Below are 19,119 nucleotides of genomic sequence, written 5' to 3'. Positions count from 1 at the left end.
CTCTAAATAATTTTCTGACCCACATACTTTTTTTATACTTTTTGCTTTCTTTTGATTTTTAAATAATACAGTAATAACAAATATAAAGTTTTCCTGCTAAGAATCGATAACGCCGCCATTTTTATTATTTAACTATCATTATTTAAAAACGAAAGTTAAAGTGATACGTATAAGTGGAAATCAATAAATCCTAACCGTCCTGTACAGAACAGTTTTTTTCCCATCCTTTTCCCTTTCCCGTAATAAAACGGATGAGTGGAAACTCACCTTTAATAAATATATAGTTTTTGAAAGTTAATGATTTGATTGATTTTGAACTATCAATTTTCGGTAAGAAAATTTTTTAAACTTTATTTCTCATTTTTTCAAATTAAATATTTTATTTTAGTATTCTTATAAGATTGGTTATTTAAAATGGCAAAAAGAGGGCAGATAAATTTAGAAAAACGTATAAAAATTTAGACCCTTTTTTATTTAGACTTTTCTAATAGAGAAATTGGTCAACACCTCAGCATTTCAGAGAGTTTTGTCCGTAAAATGATTAAAAGAAAAGTAGAAATGGGGTCTTTCTGCGATCGTAAAAGAGTAGGAAGACCTTGTTCTGCTATGAAAAAAGAGGATAAGTACATAGTAATTAATTCTTTACGAAATCGTAGACACACAGCGCCAGATTTAGCAGCTGATTTTAATGAACATCATACCACAAAAATAAGTACAACAATGGTAAAAAGGCGACTTCTTGAAGTAGGGCTTAGAGGTCGTGTGGCTGTTGAAAAACCACGTCTTACAACCGTCCACAAACAAAAAAGATTAGTCTGGGCCAAAGAACACAAGAATTGGACGGTAGGATAGTGGAATAGAGTATTTTGGTCAGACGAATCAAAGTTTGAGATTTTTGGGAATAAATGACGCTCATTTGTTCGTCGTCGGGTAGGAGAAGAGTGCTGGAGCAATGCACTATGCAAACAATTAAGCATGGAGGTGGGAATATAATGGTTTGGGGTTGTTTCGGTGGTGGCCAAGTGGGATCGATTGCCAAAATTGACGGAAAAATGACAAAAGAAGTCTATTTAAAGATTTTGAAAGAACATGTTTTAGTCTGTAGAACCGAATTAATTGGCGAATGATTCATGTTCCAACAAGATAATGATCCTAAACACACTGCTAAAATGGTTAAGCAATATTTAAATGAAAAACAAGAGGAAGGATTGTTGAAAGTCATGACTTGGCCACCACAGAGTCCTGACTGTAACCCAATCGAGTTATTGTGGGATCATTTAGATCGAGAAGCCCGAAAAACTCCACCAAGGGGGTAAAAATGATCTTTGGGAGGCAATCCAAATCATATGGAAAAATATTGATGAGGAATATTTAAAAAAAATTGATTGATCGCATGCCACATATCTGCCAAGCAATAGTCAAAGCTAAAGGTGGCCATTTTGACGAAAAGATGATTTAAATAAAAATATTTTATTTTAGTTATAATTTTTGACCCTATTTTCTTTTTTTCTTTCTTTAAAACTAATAAAAGAACATAAAATTATCGATTTGTTTTATTAATGTCACAAATCAAAATTATTCAGACACATTTTTCTCCTAATATCTGTAATTGCGATAGGTGTGTCCAAACTTATATATATATATATATATATATATATATATATATATATATATATATATATATATATATATATATATATATATATATATACATATATATATATAAATACATATATATATATATACATATATATATATATATATATATATATATATATATATATATATATATATATATACATATATATATATATATATATATATATATATATATATATATATATATATATATATATATATATATATATATATATATATATCAGGGTGTTAGCCAGCCTGATGGCGCCGCGTATAACGCGGTTTCTCAATTGGTTTAAAATTCCCAAAGGTTCTTAAGGTCATGGTAAAAAAAAAATTAAATCAGTCTCAGATTTAAAGTGTTGCGCTAGACTAGAAAAAAGCGCAATTAGCACGCACGACAAGGAAATGAATTAAATTAATGAATTAAGAATTAAGATCGATTTTTTAATGTGAAAAGACGTGTCGTCGTTAACAAGCAAGATCATTCATTCAAAAGTTGAAAAAAAATTGTTTTTAATTTTTAATTGACGTCAGTCATTCTCCAGTTAAAATTGTTCAATACGTTTAATAAATTATTTTATTAATTTATTTTTGTTATTCAAAAACTCTTTATTTACATTTTTGCTTTTATCTTAAGTTAAGAAAGTTACAAATAAAATTTGCATATTAATAAATATTATAATATAAAATAAGTTAATAACGTTTTTATATTAAAAGATTTATTAATAATTTCAGTAAAATAAGTTAGCTGGTAAAGTAAACCGAAAATAACAACATAAAAAATCAAAAATAATACTTGCAATGAAACGTATTGTATATGTTATATTTGCGTAAAACACAAGAGAAGATAATTAAGTAATATTATAATATTATTAATTATTAACCAATGTTTACAATAATTACAATAATTAATTTTTTTTAAATTTACAAATACAAAATTTACATAGATATTTAATGTATATTTGTTAATTGAAAAAAAAAATCATTTTTGTACTTGAATATATTTTTTTACTTAAATACCTAATTTACTAGATATTTAAATACGCTGTATAAATTTAGTTGCTGTCCTCGTGCGGTGAAAGAATCTCGATCTGCCCCTTAAATGTCTTTGTTACTTACTCGGTGTAGTTAAGGCAATTTTAAAATACTCTAGCATCTGTATGATATTTTGTTGACTACGACATATTTCCGTTAAATGATCAGGTCTGTGAATCATAAAAAGACGAAAAAAATAAAATGATAAATTTTGCGGTATCCATAAAATATAAATATTTGAAGTGAAAAAACCCAGACCGTAGATTCCTTTTTTTTTTTAAATCTTCTTAAAATCCTAATTGTTTGTCCAAACTCGAATAGGATTTTAAACAAATACGATTTTTAGGTAAAATGAACATTTGAATTTTTGTAAAAATTGATAGAAATATTGTATTTTGACAACTATATAAAGCTAATAGGTCAGAAACAATTAGAACTAGGATCTATAGAAAATTAAGGCACTTTTTCAAAAGATTTCAACTAAAGTCATGTTAACGCCGATGAGCAAAAGTGATCTTAAGGCTCCAAAATGATATTCTTTGTATTCACATTTAGGGGTAGTAAAAGGGATTAGAAAATTATATAAAAAAGAGAAAAATTCTTCAAATATTAAAAAAACCTGAAGCAAAAAAAAAAATAACGTCTAAAGCTTTTGTTTGGACATAATACGCCTATAAAATCATGCCAATTTCAAATAAATAAATTCAAATAATTTGTAAATCGCCTTAACTACACCGAGTAATTAAATAAAAGTAGCATTATATTTGACGGAAATTGACAAGCCAACCAATTTTTCAATTAAAAGTTATTAAAATTTTGGAAACTTTAATTTAACTTTCATTTAAAAGCTATCGATTTAAATAAGTTTTTTACCTTTTGAATTTATCTAATGATAAAAATTGTAATATAAAATATGATGAACAATAATTTGATTACCTATGTAAGAAAGTTAAATTTTTTTTTAAGTATTTTACAATTTTAGTTTTAAAATACTAAGTATTTTAAAACTGAAATATTCAAAATCTTTCCATGTAATTAGGGTTGCCAAACGACTGGATTTTACGAAAATTACAATTTTACGGATTTTACAAACCTGTAATAATTTTTTTTTTAGTGTTTTCCTTCGCAAAAGTCGTAAAATTCTGGCATTCCTAAGTATAATGTATAGTGTTTTTTATCGACAGTCGTTAATTAAAAAGTTGTTTTAGCAAGTTAAAAAGTTACAAAAGATCTTGGAAATCGTCAAAAATGTTTTGTTAAAAATTAAATACTATTTTGCATTTTTTTTACATTTATAATTTAAAAATGAAAATAAAAATAAAAGAAGACAATATATGTAACTAATCGTTTAAACCTTTAATACTGTATTTAAAAGCGATGTACGCAATTAAAATAGATCAAAGTTTCAATGAATAAATTTATTAATTCAATCATTAAAACTGCAAACAATTGTCTTTTGTTCTTGTTTTCTCTTTACAATATTAAACAAAGGGGAGAAGCAATTTAAAAATCAAAACTGACGAAGATTGCTCAAAATGAAACAAGTTGAATAATTAGAATTAAACATTTATAAAATATAAAAATATTCCTGAAAAATAAAATAGAAAAATATTCCTATGAATAACCCAGCAAAAAAAGAAAATTTTTATTGAAACTTAATTGTATCTAAAAAATTGTATCTACTTTTTTTAATGTCAGAATGTAATTACCTTTTTTTTTTTTTTTTAGCCGCACCTAAATTCCCAATTTCGCTAAAACGCTGTATGAATTTTTTTCCTGGCTAACACCCTGTATATATATATACATATATATATATATATATATATATATATATATATATATATATATATATATATATATATATATATATATATATATATATATATATATATATATATATATATATATATATATTAGGGTGCATTGAAAAACAGAATTTTTTTAAAATTGCCTTGTAATAGCTATAAATATATTCTAAAATTAAAGTTTATTTGTTTTTTTGAATAAGCATCCATGCAAAAGTTAAAAAATGATATCATACCCTGCAATTAAATCATATTTTTGTTAACAAAAGCAAAATTAAAGGCCAAAATATTTGTGAAATTTAATAATTTAATGATTTAAAGATATTTCAAAGACAGTGAAGTATAACTTATTGTCAAAACATTTGTAAAATTTTATAATTTAATTACTTAGTGATATTTTAAAAGCATGGCAAATGCTAACGAAGTTTCAAAGGAAATAAAGGAAATAACTACAAAAGCTTTGAGAAATAAAATTCTCTAATATAAAAAAATCTCAAGCATTTTCTTTCCTTAACAAAAGCTTGTTCATACCATATGTAATATACTCTCTTCAAGTTTTCTTACTTCTACCTCTACTCTTTTCTTTTAAAGCTGTTATCTCTCTACATTGTGATACCCAAACGACTTTAATCTTCTCTGATAAATGTTGTTCAATACAATGCTTTTTTTAATCTCTGTCTAAGATTATGGCTCCTTTTTTTGTCTTGAGAGCCATACTACACATCTATCTGTTCATCATCTCTTTTAACAAATACAATACCATATAAATACAAAAGTTTATACAAATATGTAAAGATAGTGTATATCAGGTATAAAAAAAATAACAAACATAGATTTGTAAATCTATATTAAGAGTGCACTGATGCATCAGTGCACTCTTAATATAGATTTATATTAAGAGTGCACTGATGCATCAGTTTTTTATTTTTGTGATACTATATTGTATGCAAAAATAAAAGTATTTCATAAACAAAAATGCATGTATAAGCCTAAGTTGTTATATAGGCATACCTGCAACCACTAAACCTATTGAAATATTTTTTGAAGAATTTTTTACCATGGGCCTTATTACTTTTTAGCGTCTTTTTATCATTTAGAACAACAATCATATGACTTATGGATCCAAACTATACAAAGAGATAAGTTTAAAATCAAGAAATGTAAATTAAAAAAAAATTTCTGCCCAATGTTCCTCCTGTTGATATTTTAATTTTACAAAATTTTACAAATTGCTATTGAACATTTATTTTCATCTATATCAAAATAATCCCAGATTAGACTTTTAGTTGTTTTGCTCATTTTTGATATATTTCATATTTAATTGTTCCTAGTTTAATTCCTAAAATATAGTTAAAAAATTTACAGAACCTTCTGGATCAAAGCAGGTATGGAAGTTTTATTCCTTCTTTTTGGTTTTAAAGCAAGCCTCATTCTACTCCACATTTTCCATCATTTTGTAAAATCTTCAACAGAGTCACAACTAAAGTAAACCTAACATTCTATCTTTAATTCATGTTTCTGATCTTGTTACTTCTTCCCAGACAAAAGGCAGTGTATTTTACAAATAATTTTTCCTCTAATTTGACTCTTGAACCTGATAGCCATACTCTTCTAACCATTCCAGTTAAACAGATTATGCTATTGTTAGACACCCAAATCACTCTGGCTTCCAATGCTAAATTAAATTCTCAATTTTAATCTTCTACGGCTTTTGGTTCATACAATATTTCCATCTTAGTCTTAAAAAGTGTTCACCAGAACATTCAAAATCCTTGCTAAACAATTATTAAGTGCAAAATAAGTGGTTCTAATTAAAAAAAAAAACTCTATAAAGTCTCTCTAACTATCTTACGATAAGCCAAAACTCTAGTATTAAATTCTTTATATTTTTCAAAAGCTTTTGAGATAACTAAATCATTTCTTTCTAACCACAGTATTAAAGTCATTCTCAAAGACCTGCACTTTTTTTCATTTCCAGTAATTTTAGGAGTACAGCAAGATTCTATCTTTGCTCCTGTTGTTCCTTATCTACAATAACAATCTTCCTGACAATTATACATCTAAAGTGGTTCTATTTACTGACAACTCAACTTTATACTATTTTCTTGACAAAAAGTATTTACTTTTTGATTGCTTAAAACAAGCAACCAATCTTTAGTTCGATCTCTTATTTATAAAAGCTTGGGGCATGCAGTGAGTTGAAGAATTTAATTCTAGCAAAACTCAGTACTGCAAAACTCTTGAGCACAGATGTCTTATATTTTCAATGTAAAGTGGTCATATTTGATGCTAAGCTCTGTTACTCACAGCTTACTAAATCTTGTATCATATCTCAAATGTTGGGTTCTAAAGACTTTTAGAAAATCTTCAACAGTGTCATTAACTAAAGTAAGTCTATCATTCAATTTTTAATTAAAGGGTCTGATCTTATTACTTTTTCCTCTAATTTGACTCCATACTAAAGTCAATTCTTAAACCTTCTGTGGTTTATGGCTCATGTAATATTTCCATTATAGTCATACAAAATTGTCCCCATCTCTTCAATTTTTTGCTAAACTATTAACAAGAGCTAAATAAGTGGATCCAGTTTTCAAAAACTCTAGAAAAAACTCTGACTTCTCTATCTCTATAATTAAACTATCCAACAATTAGACTTCTCTCTTTCATTAGTTTATCTATATAAAGGTTTATATTAAACGATTATTAAATCATTTCTTTCTAACTGCAGTATTTAAGTCAATCTCAAAGGTCACTCATTCATTTCCAGTAATTTCATAACAAATTATTAAGTGAAGAGAAGGAGTGAATTATGTGGCAGGCACAAAAGATTTATTATGATGCTAAAAAAAAGTTTAAAATATAAACAGATCTAATTTCATAGCAAATTGATTCTTATCTAATAATATTTTTCAAATAAACATATTAAATCAAATTTTTTTTAATTACCTGTTCGACTGCCACCTTGATACCAATAGTCATCTGGCTGATTGATATACATGTTCCTCCTACGTAGCTCCTTAAAAAATTCCCCTTGTAACAATGTTTGTTTGTACACAGAATCCTCATAACCTACATGGTGCAGATGGCTTTTTGATGCACACGCATTACTAAATATATGAACTAAATTAAATCAAAATGACAGCAATAAATGATAAATGCATTGAAAAAGAAAATGGTAATGTTTATCTCATGTACAATATCAAACTCTACCATATCCATAGTAGCACTGGGATTTAATTTTTCTTCAAGTCAGATCAAACATTTTTCTATAAAGATTTATACTATAAGATTAAAGAGATTGGAGAAAATTTCAAAGAAAACAGAGGAGACTTTACTGTGTTAATATGTCTAACATGTATAAAGCTTATATGAGGCCATGTTTTTTTGTTGATGATGTAAGGTATTGTGTAATGAGCAATATATTGTGCAACTAGCATTATATTGCATTATATAATATGTTGCAAGCTACGCGTATATACATTGTGTATATACGTGTTATATATTGCATTGTGTAACTAGCAACATTGCGTAGCTTGCAACATGTTATATAAATAAACATATTAGCATATTGTATACCAACTATAAGATCTGTAATGGGGTCATACACCAAATTTTATTTCAAAACATTTTAGAGTAACTTTTTAGAAATAACTTTTATCTATTTTGTTTTTTTGTATAATATAATTGTAACAACTTTGCTATACTTTCAAAATCTTCTGTTAATATGCTGCCTTTCTTTACATATAGTACTTTTTTAAGCAAAACGAAACAGAATGATACATTTGCTATATTGTCAACAAAACCATTTTACGCAAAACAAAACTATATGTAATTGTAAACTATAATTGTTTACAATTGCATAAGATTATTTTTGCAACTATACCTACAACTTTTTTCTTATTTCTACTTTAATTATTTTTTATTTTGATAAAGGTGTTTTGAAATACGTAAGAAACTTTCATTAGCTTTCAAAATTTCATTATTTTAACCATTATAAATAAAGACAAGGCAAAACCATTGAACTATAAAGGTTAAACCATAATTGACCTAGAAACTAGAAATTTAAGGGGCAATTTATTGTCAAATTAAGGCTTTGTTTAGAACAATCTGAATAATCTTGCATGAGTTGTAGATATCATTATAATACTGTTAAACCTTGTTAACTTAGACCCTAGATGGGTCCAACTTTTGTTGGACAGATTTTTTATTCCTTTTGAATTTTCTCTATCAAGTTACTATAAAATCATCTGCTTAAGTTGTACCCTGGTTAAATAGGACCATTTGCTAACTGTTTCTGTTTATTTGGCTCCTTTTGGCAAAAAACTTCCCTTACCTAGGACTTTTGTTTTGAATTACAAATAAGTGCCAGCCCTCAGAATTAGGGTCTACCATCTGCAATACTGACCTAACTGCTGACCTAAAAGTGTTTAAGGTCTGCAAAAAATTGCCAACCTTGTTTTTATGTTTTATGATAAAACCTTTGTATCAAATTTTTTTTCCTGACCTGATACCAACCTCTAAAAGATTAGGGTCAGTAAATTATTGTTGATCTCATTTTTCCTAATTCTGTGGACTAAAGTGCATATAATAACAAAACTTCCAATGAAAATCACAATCTTTGAACGCTCAATATAAAATACCTTTGTGTTAAATATAATTAAACATAACTAGATATCACACTCTTTAATTCAGTTAAACTTCAATTAAATTATTTATTAAAATGTTAGAAGAAAGTTAACAAATAGAACTTTAACAGAAAAATACTAAAAAAAATCGACATAGGAAAATCATCTGCATGTATTCCAAAGCAAACAATGTCTAAATGGTCAAAACAAAAAAACAAAAACATGTTCAGAAGTCAAAAAAAAAAAAAAAGTTATGCAAAAAGAGTAAGGATGAGATTCTCATTAAATGAGGATTTAGGTAAAGCATGTTATATGCGGCTTTACCCAACACCCAACACTAAAACATTCCTGTGTCTGGAGTATTTTCAAATTCAAAGCTTTGCATTTTGCAAAAGAACTTGGTTGTGACAACTTTCAAGCATCTGATGGGTGGTTAGATAGATGAAAAAAAAGAAACAATGCATTGTTAAAAAAACAATATCAGTTATTTTATCGTTTCATTGTACATTGATATTTACTTATTTTTCGGTCATTTATCTAAAAACTAATAACATGCATGAGTTCCCAATTTTATTTTATCGCCCAAAATTAATAGTTTCTCAACCTTTTAATTTGTTTAATTTTCAATTTAAATGCAATTGATTTATTAACATGTTCTGTATCAAAAGCATATAAAGCCACATAATTATAGCTTTTTTTGCATTTGGTTCTGAGGAGGTAAGCCTGATTTTTTTCATTTAAGGTCATATCAGGGTTGATAAATAGGGAATCAGGCCTTGTTAAGAAACATTACGCTGCTTGCATTTTATGTGTAAAAAGGCAATTTACCTACGCATTCAACAGTTTTATGTTACGCGAAAACTTATATCTTTTGGAATATTTAAATTATCTTTTGATGTAGTTTATGTGAATTTTATTCACAAGTTATTAGGTTGTAAGTAAAAGCATTTAACCGCAATTGTGAACGAATTGATTATTATTTAAATAAAAAACTAACTTTAAAGAAAATAAAAATTTTAAAGAAAATAAAAACTAGTTTTAAAGTAAAATAAAGAACTAATTGATTTATAGTTAACTAAAAAGTTTGTTTAAAATTTTTTTTTTAATTTAAAAATGAATTCAAGAAAATAAAGTGTTTTAAGTTTAAACTTTTCATCATATTTAATTAAAAAAATACATAAAAAATAGTACTTATGATTAACTGCTTATTAAAGTATTGTCTGATCATGGATTAGCAAGATGCAGGGGCAAATTCATGGGTAGTGTGGAAAGGAGGTTGTCCCCCTTTCCTTATACCCCCATCCTACTTAAGAAGAGAGAGGAGTCAACATTAGACTTTACAAATTTAGAAATAAATGACTTTTTAGTGTCGAAGTCGCTTTTTTGCTTTTTCGAGGTTTTTCCATTATCAATCATTTTTTTATATTGATCATAGAAAGTACATCGGTTAAAAATGATGAACAAGTTTATGAATAGTAGACAAATATTATACCAAAGTTAATTTCTTTAAAAAAATTGTTGATAGTTTTCTGCTTTGCTTAAGCACTGTTTAAAACTGTTAAGTGGTATGAAATAGTAATTATAAATAAATGAAACTTGTAACAACTATTAGAAAGAAACAATATAAAAACAGATCTTTTTATTAGTTTTAATTTGAACCCAAAATGGCATGATATAACTGAAAACTTATATCTGGATCAGATTGCAAATGATTCACCAGATTTTTACTCCAGCATTTAAACTCAAATTATCTCCTCAATGATACTAACGACGGAAGTAAAGCACAAAAATCTGGAAAAGAAAAAGAACTTGTTTTAGTCTGCACAGAGCGCAATGTAATGCCGATTTATATGGTTACTAAGTTATTGGAAATTTCACAATTCGGTGGAAGTGATTTGAACTCAATAACTGCTGGTATTAACAGTGTCTTTCAGTCGGGTAATTCATTTTTTTAAATATGTACCAAAGAATATAATAAAAAAATTGTTTCTGCCGCAGTTGACGGTGCAAGCGTTAATTTTGGTAAAAACAATTATGCCCTAACACAGTTACAAAAATCTCGCAAATGGTTATTGAAAATACATTGTATTAACCACAGAATTGAATTAGCAGTTAAAGACACTTTTAAAGATATAAAGGAATTTATAAAACTTGAGGAATTTTATTTAACTACTACTTACTGAGAAATTCTAGTAAATTAAAAAATAAAGTTTAGGCAGCTGTCCTCTGTCAACAAATCTTGTACCAAAAATAACTGGTACAAGACTTGTTGGACATAGCAAAAAAAGCACTTTCTAGTCTTCTCAAGACATGGCTAGCCTTTCTTTCAGTTTATGAAAACTATGCGAGTGAAACAGAAAATGTAAAAACATTTGGAAAATTAATAGGTTTGTTAAATTTATTCAAATGCCAATTCATACTTGTGCTAGTCGGTTTATATTTAGTTTATTTGGAAGTTATTAGTCCGCTTCAAAAATTTTTGAAAAAAAAAGTTGTTACCACACGAAATTCTGACAACTATCAAACGAACTTTAATGGAAATACAAAGATTATGTCATATTCTCCTTTTCTTTTTTTTATTACTCTAAATTAAATTGCTTGCAAACAAAAAAAAAAGAAGAGTTTTGTTACATAGAATGATACTTTTGAGTTTATTTATAAGTTAAGGAACTAAATTTTTAATGAATGTTCATTATAAACAGATACGATTCAAAATATTAAATATTCTTATACTGTTTTAGTTGAGTATTTTGTTAAGTTTGCACTATTAAAATATTGCATAGAAGTATTTAAAAAAAATTTTGTTTTAAGAATAATTAACAAAAGAGTTTGCATAATTAAGACTTTTATATTTAACTTAAAATGCCTACTGCATATGTAAAGTAGTGATTTTGATAAAGTGCATCATTTAATATTGATATGTCATGTATGTAACGCGATTAAAATTTTAATTTCAAAATTAAACTTAAGTAGATGAAAATAAGTTTGGTCGGTTATTTGTACACACATAGAAGTTAGTTAAAAACAAAAGTATTTCTGCTAAAGTTTTATGCAGTTTATCTTTAGTGAAACTAGCCTTTAAAAGTTGCGCCTCATACACACACACACACACACACACACACACACACACACACACACACACACACACACACACACACACACACACACACACACACACACACACATATATATATATATATAAATATATATATATTAGGGCGCTCTAGAGAAGCATGGTGAAAAAAAATTTCTCTCAGAATCTTACTCCCTGGCAATTTTCCCATTTGTTCATCTATTTTGTGATAAAATACAAAATATCAAGTTGTTTAGTCATGTTTAAGCCTTGCCACCAGCTCCCTGAATTTTCTTATTAAAAGTTATGTTAGTCCTTTTTCTAAACTAATCTAAATATTTTTCTAAACTTTTTCTAAATTTTTTTTTAGGAAAAAAATTTAATGAAAAAAGTTAAACAAGAATTACTCATCAGACAGAAGCAGAATGTATTGTTTGTTTGAAAAACATTTTGTTTATTTTAAAATTTTTCAACAAAATATATGACAAACAGATTGGATTAAAACATATCATGTGAAATTTTGTAGCGCTGTATAGTGTATATATTACACAATAATACGGAATCATTAGTTTTGAAGGAACTGTTAAAAACGATCATGAATAGACCTGTCCTCAGGAAAGATATTGACATCTGGTTATTAGTAAAACCATTAACTGAATTACTACCAACAAGAATTCCTTCGAAGGAAGATGTGCTGCGTTTCTTTTTCTTTTTGAAGGACGGGCCCATGAAACAAACCAAACATGTCGGTTGTAAGGGTGCTATAGCTGAAAAAGTTGTAGTGGAAATTCAAAATCAATGGGATAAAGCTGGAATTGCAATACAACGCAAAGACAAAGTTAAAGCTAAAATATTGGATCTCTATAATATTTATAGAATATAAATATTATAGATATCCAATATTATATATATTTAGAAGATAAAAGGATGTCAATCAAATGAAGCAAAGCAAAAACTGTTTATTGAAGATATGAAAAAATACTTTTATATTGTTCACCAAGATGCTCAAAACAAAATAGAAACAGACCGGCTTCGTGATAATGAGCAAAAAAAAGAAGATGTTGAATTTCTTACAGCAGTCAAATCTCAAGAAAGAGTTATTTTGGGATCAGAAGACAAAAAGTACAAACGAAAAGTTTCTCAAAAAATACAGAGAGTGAGAATTGAATTGGCATGAAAAATGGCTGAAGAACTGAGAAGTCAAAATAATCTGGCAGTAATAATTAGCACCAATCCTGAAACGACAAGTGTTGACTCCCATGAGTCACACATGGAATCAGAAGAGGATATTAGTGTTACATGTAGTTCAGACGAATGTGAAGATGAAGATTTTAAATGTTAGGAAGCTGATAGTGTAACAAAGAAAACCAAGTCTGACAGAGAAGATAAAATTACACTGGATCTTCCAAGAAATCCTTTCAAAAGTGACAAAATTTCAACAATGGCGGACCGCTTGAATTTATTAGCTGGTAAAAGAACGGCCTTTATGGCGGCTATACTCACAGAGTTTGGAGCTGATTTGAAGTGTGTGACTTTATCAAAAACAAGCAGTAGGATGGCTGATAAAATGCTTCAAATAGAGAATGCCAATGAGATTGAAACTATGTTTGTTTCCCCAAAGTGCATAACATTACATTGGGATAGGAAAATTGTTCCTGAGGATGCTGAACAGCTAGGTGTTCTTGTGGCTGGGATGCCAAACTATAAAGAAGGTAAACTTCTTGGGGTTCCAGTTATCTCGGATGGAACTGGTGCTACAATGGCTAATAGTAGTTATTCTCTTGTAGTCAAGTGGAAAGTAGAACAGCCAATTGTTGGTCTTGTTTTCGATACTACTGCATCAAATTGAGGATGGAAAAATGGTGCATGTGTACAGTTGGAACTGATGCTAAACAAGAAAGTATTATATTTTGCTGGTCATCATCATGTGATGGAGACAATTTTGCGTTCTGCATGGCAACAGATTTTTGGTCCAACATCCAGTCCGGACACTCCTGAATTCATGGAATTTAAAAAATCTTGGGATACAATAAAACAATCGAAATTTAAAATTTTAAATATTACTGATCGACGTCTCAAGCAACAGAAGGAAAATGTTGTTCATTTCTTGCAACAAATCTTGGCCTCAGAAGGTAACAGCATACCTCGTGATGACTACAGAGAATGTGCAGAACTTGTGCTCATACTTCTAGGAGAAACGCCTCCTTCTGGAGTGCACTGGCTCAACCCTGGTGCACACCATCATGCATGCTGGATGGCAACTTTTATATACAGTACTAAAATGTATGCTTTTGGTGATCAGCTGAATTATGATCCTGAAAAAATGGAAAAATTGCGTCATATTTGCACATTCAATGGCCTATTTTATGTGAAAGCATGGTTATCTGCCCCTTCTGCAGCTGATGCACCATCAAATGATCAGGCCCCAGCTAAACTATAAGATATAGCAGGGTTGATAGCCGGGGCTAGAAAAAAATTTATAATACTTTATATATTATAATTTTATGGTTACATTTACTGTTTATTAAATACTGGCACATATTTATACATTTTCAAATTCTAATTTACTTCCAACAAGATTGCAAGCAACGACTATTAAGTTATGAGTTACTTTAAAATAGAGAATAAGTAAAAATACTAGGAAATAGTTAACTGAAGACATGAAAAGTTGTAGGTTGTATATAAAAGAAAAACATAAAGATGGCTAATAGTCATAAGGTTTTTTTGATGTGCAAGGAAAAAAACTGGATTAATAAAAGTTTTTATAGCATGAAGGGACAGATACAGTAAAATAATGCAACTTGTTGAATAAGAAACAAGCAAGAATGAGTTTTGGTTTATCGTAATAGAGATGATAGCTTGTTTGAGCATTTGTAGCAAAAAAGAAAGAAATGCAACCTTACAACAATGGGAGAGTGGCTCAAGCTAGGCAGATAAAGCAGGTCTAATTTATTATTATTAATTTTTTTTATGTTAATTCATCTCCCAAAGGCTGAACTACAGACGAGGAGGCTACTTAATTGTGGTTATAACCCTCTCTCAACTATATAACTCTGAACCACGAACCTTGATAACCAAGGCCGCTGTGAAGAGAAACAAGTTGAGTGCAGTACTACCATGACATGGTGGGCATTCTACCACTACACCACCACCGCATTACATTTACAATGTGCTTTTAGACTTTGTCTGAGAGTAAGAGGGTTGTTATTCATCAATATAAGAATACCAACATTATTGCAATATTTTTTTGCAGTAAATAAATGAGTTTTCTTGTCTAATAAAAATTGCAGATATCAAGTCAATCCATAAGCCACAGCAAGCCTTAGGCTTTTACAGAAGAGATATCAGATTAAAAATTAGCTGCTTATTCTAAACAACCAAAAAGTGAAGATTTTTTGTCAAGACAAGAGTATAAAGTTGAGTTGCCAACAAATAGAGCCACTTTAGATGTTAAACTTTCATGAAGATTGATATTGTAGATAAGAAAAAATATAGGAGCAAAGATTTAAAAGATTTAAACTTAAAGTTACTTGAAAGAAAGAAGAGTGTAGGCCTTTAAAATAACTTTATTACTGCAGCTAGTAAAAAATAATTTAATAATCTCAAAACCTTTATATAAAGAAACTGATAATAGAGTGATGATTAATTGTAGGATAGTTAGGGAGGTCAAAGTGTTTTCTAGAGTTTTGAAAAATTGGAGATACTTATTAAGATTTTTTTTAAAATTAAAAATAAAAATTATATAATTAATAAGATTAAATGTTAGACTTACTTTAATTAATGACATTATTGAAGACTAACCAAAAGTCTTTAGAACCTAACATCTGATATAAGATACAAGATTTAGTAAACTGAGTATAACAGAGCTCAACATCAGATGGGACCTTTTTACATTGGTTTCTTGGAATAATAAAAGGGCATTTGTTCTTAAGAGAGATGTTTTGTAAAATAGATGAAATAAATGATTAATAAAGCAACTGCTCAAGATGGTGAAAAATATGGAGTAGAATGAGATTTGACTTAAAACTGAAGAGTAGGAATAAAAGCTTCCAATTTTTTAGTCCAGAAGGAATAAAAACTTCTGAGATGCGCTTTATGCATATATATTATGGATACAAAAATGTATGTTTGCTATTTATTTAAATGCTGGCATACAATATCCTTTCATATTTATATAAACTTTAGTATTTATATGGTGTAGTATTTGCCGAAAGAGAAGATGATGATGATGATGATGATGATGATGATGATGATGATGATGATGATGATGATGATGATGATGATGGTGATAATGATTATGATGATCATGTTGATCATAATGATGTTTATATATGCATATATATACAAAATATAACATGAATTTTGAATTTAAAAAAATACTTTAGGATGTATAAGTGTTTATGCAGCCCCGTTCACAAACCCGCCACGGCCCCGGCTATTTTTTATCAAACTCAACCCCGGCCTCAGTCAAATATCAACCCTGGTCGTTTACTAATAAGGGCTTGAATTAATGCAAAAAAATCTAATTGCAAAAAACAATTTTTTTTTTTTGCAAACCCCCTCTCTCTCCCCTAGTGCACTTTATGGTAATGGGGGATGGGGGTGTTGCATTAGTATAAATTCTATCTTTTGTACATTAGTTCATAATTGTAATTTCTTTAACATATTATCTCTCACATTTAAATATTGTCTTATAATTTTCTCGATTGGTGGAGTTTAAAATAGCATAAGTTACTGTTATAATTTACAGCTTAAGTTATAATATAATGTTTAAGTTGCAGTTATAGTGTAAGGGGTCATCCATAAAGTACGTATGCTTTTTTTTCATCGACCTCCCCCCCTCTGCATTTTGCAATACACTTTTTTGAGTACCCTCCACCTCCCTAAAAGTACCTACACTTTTAACCTATTTATCTTACATTTTATGATATTTTTTTTAACTTTCTCCTTTCATATATCAAATCAACCCACTGCCCTCCCATCTCATATACGCCATCTGCAGACCCTCTCTGTCCCTCCGAGCGTACATACTTTATGAACAAACCTTAATGAGCAAGTAATGTATTTAATACTATTAAGATATTACTTTTAGTAATTGTTTTTACTTAACATGATACTTAAAAAAGTAAAAGTAAAAAACTGAGTAAAAATGCAAATGTTAATATATTTTAAACATTTTAATTAGTCATCTATTTAATATGTTCTTGCTGACGATAAAACATGTTTTGAAGAGTATTAAATTGTTATTGTAAAAAGCTCTAAAACAACAATAAAACAAACTGCAAAGTTGTTTTAACTAAGGTTGTATCGGGTTGGAAATTTTGAATTCCAGTTGGAACCGGATTAGCCGGAATTTTTAATAAATTTCCAGCCAGAACAAGAATTTTACTAATGTAATTTTTTACCTTCAAGATCAAAAGTGAAAGCCTGCACCTCAGCATCGTGGCTACATAATTTATATTTATAACCTATAATATATAAATATAACCAATTTCGTTAATTTGATCCTTGTTTCATTTAAATCTATATGCTGTTTTTATTTGTTTCTTCCAATTTTATTTATTGAAAGTTTTATTCTGCAAAAATTTGTATTTAAAATTATTTCTTTGTTTTCTATTTTACCATTTAAGTTAAAATTGAAATGTTTACTATATTAGGCATTCTATACTTTTTAATTGTTTAAAATTTAAGTAACATTTAAAATGAGACTATTCTCAGAAGCAGGTAACATTTTTGATGAAAAAAGAGCCAGTTTGTTGCCCAAAACTGGATGGCAACTCTTTTTGCACCACAATATTCCTAAACTTCTAGAAATCTTTGCACAATTGATTACTGCAAATAAAATTACATTGCGTTTGTTAAGATTGTTGTATTATTTACCTAGGTTTACCTATATTTCTTTATTACCCTGTAGGACAATGATTTTTTGATTTAATTTGAACAATCTGTGTAACATGTCTTAAAAAAAAGGTAAAAAATAAATTTTGGCATTCTGGAAATAATTATTTTTATCCTGTAACTTCAGCGGTTCTTCAAAGTTCTATACATGGGCTTATACTCTTTTTAATTTACATTAACAACCTTCCTGATATTCTCACATCTACGGTGGCATTGTTCGCTGATGATACCACCATTTATTCTTGTCGTGATAAGAAACTAACACCCTCTGAATGCTTGGAGGGGGCATTTGAGCTTGAAAAGGATCTCACTTCTGCTACAGCATGGAGCTCAGAGTGGCTGGTAAACTTTAATTCAGATAAAACCCAATTTTTTTCAGCCAATTGTTATCGCAATAATTTCGATCTTTCTATATTTATGAATGGTGATGTACTCAACAAGCCATCTACCCTTCATCTTCTAGGATTAGCTCTTACTTCCAATCTTTCTTGGAAAACTTATATCCAATCCATTGCAAAATTAGCATCTACTAAGGTTGCATCTCTTTATCATGCTCAACACTTTCTTAGTCCAGATTCTATTCTTTATCTCTATAAATCTCAAATCCGTCCTTGTATGCAATAATGTTGCCATACCTGGAGCGGATCTTACAATGATGTCCTTTCTCTTTTAGATAAGGTGCAAAAACGCATTGTAAACATAGTTGGACCTGCGCTTGCAGCCAATCTCCAACCATTATCACATCGTCGTAATATTGCTTCTCTTTCTATTTTCTACAAATACTATAATGGGCACTGCTCTAAAGAGCTAGCGTCTCTTGTACCATCTACTAAAATTCATTCTCATATAACTCATCATTTATTTAAATCTCATCCTTTTACTGTTCCTAAGTGCTCCAAAAACTCTTATTTGTCTAGTTTTTTTAACTCAAACATAAGTTCTTTGGAATTCGCTTCCTTTATCTTGCTTTCCTGATTCATACCATTTGCAATCTCTTAAGGAGCCTGTCAATCATTATCTTTAAACTTAACTCTATAAACTT

General features: G+C 28.6%; 1 protein-coding gene across 1 annotated transcript in view; it reads right to left on the bottom strand.

Annotated features, from left to right (window-relative positions):
* The window catches only part of LOC100206309 (uncharacterized), a 70,977-nt gene that overhangs the window by 29,352 nt on the left and 22,506 nt on the right, over positions 1–19,119 (bottom strand). The window contains exon 4 of the mRNA XM_065796368.1: positions 7,428–7,588. Coding sequence (XP_065652440.1) covers positions 7,428–7,588 — 161 coding nt within the window. The remainder of the gene's footprint in view (positions 1–7,427; positions 7,589–19,119) is intronic.

This window comes from Hydra vulgaris, chromosome 04 (genome assembly GCF_038396675.1).
Source record: "Hydra vulgaris chromosome 04, alternate assembly HydraT2T_AEP".
Taxonomy (NCBI): Eukaryota; Metazoa; Cnidaria; class Hydrozoa; order Anthoathecata; family Hydridae; genus Hydra; species Hydra vulgaris.
This window is presented reverse-complemented; position numbering and strand designations above follow the sequence as displayed.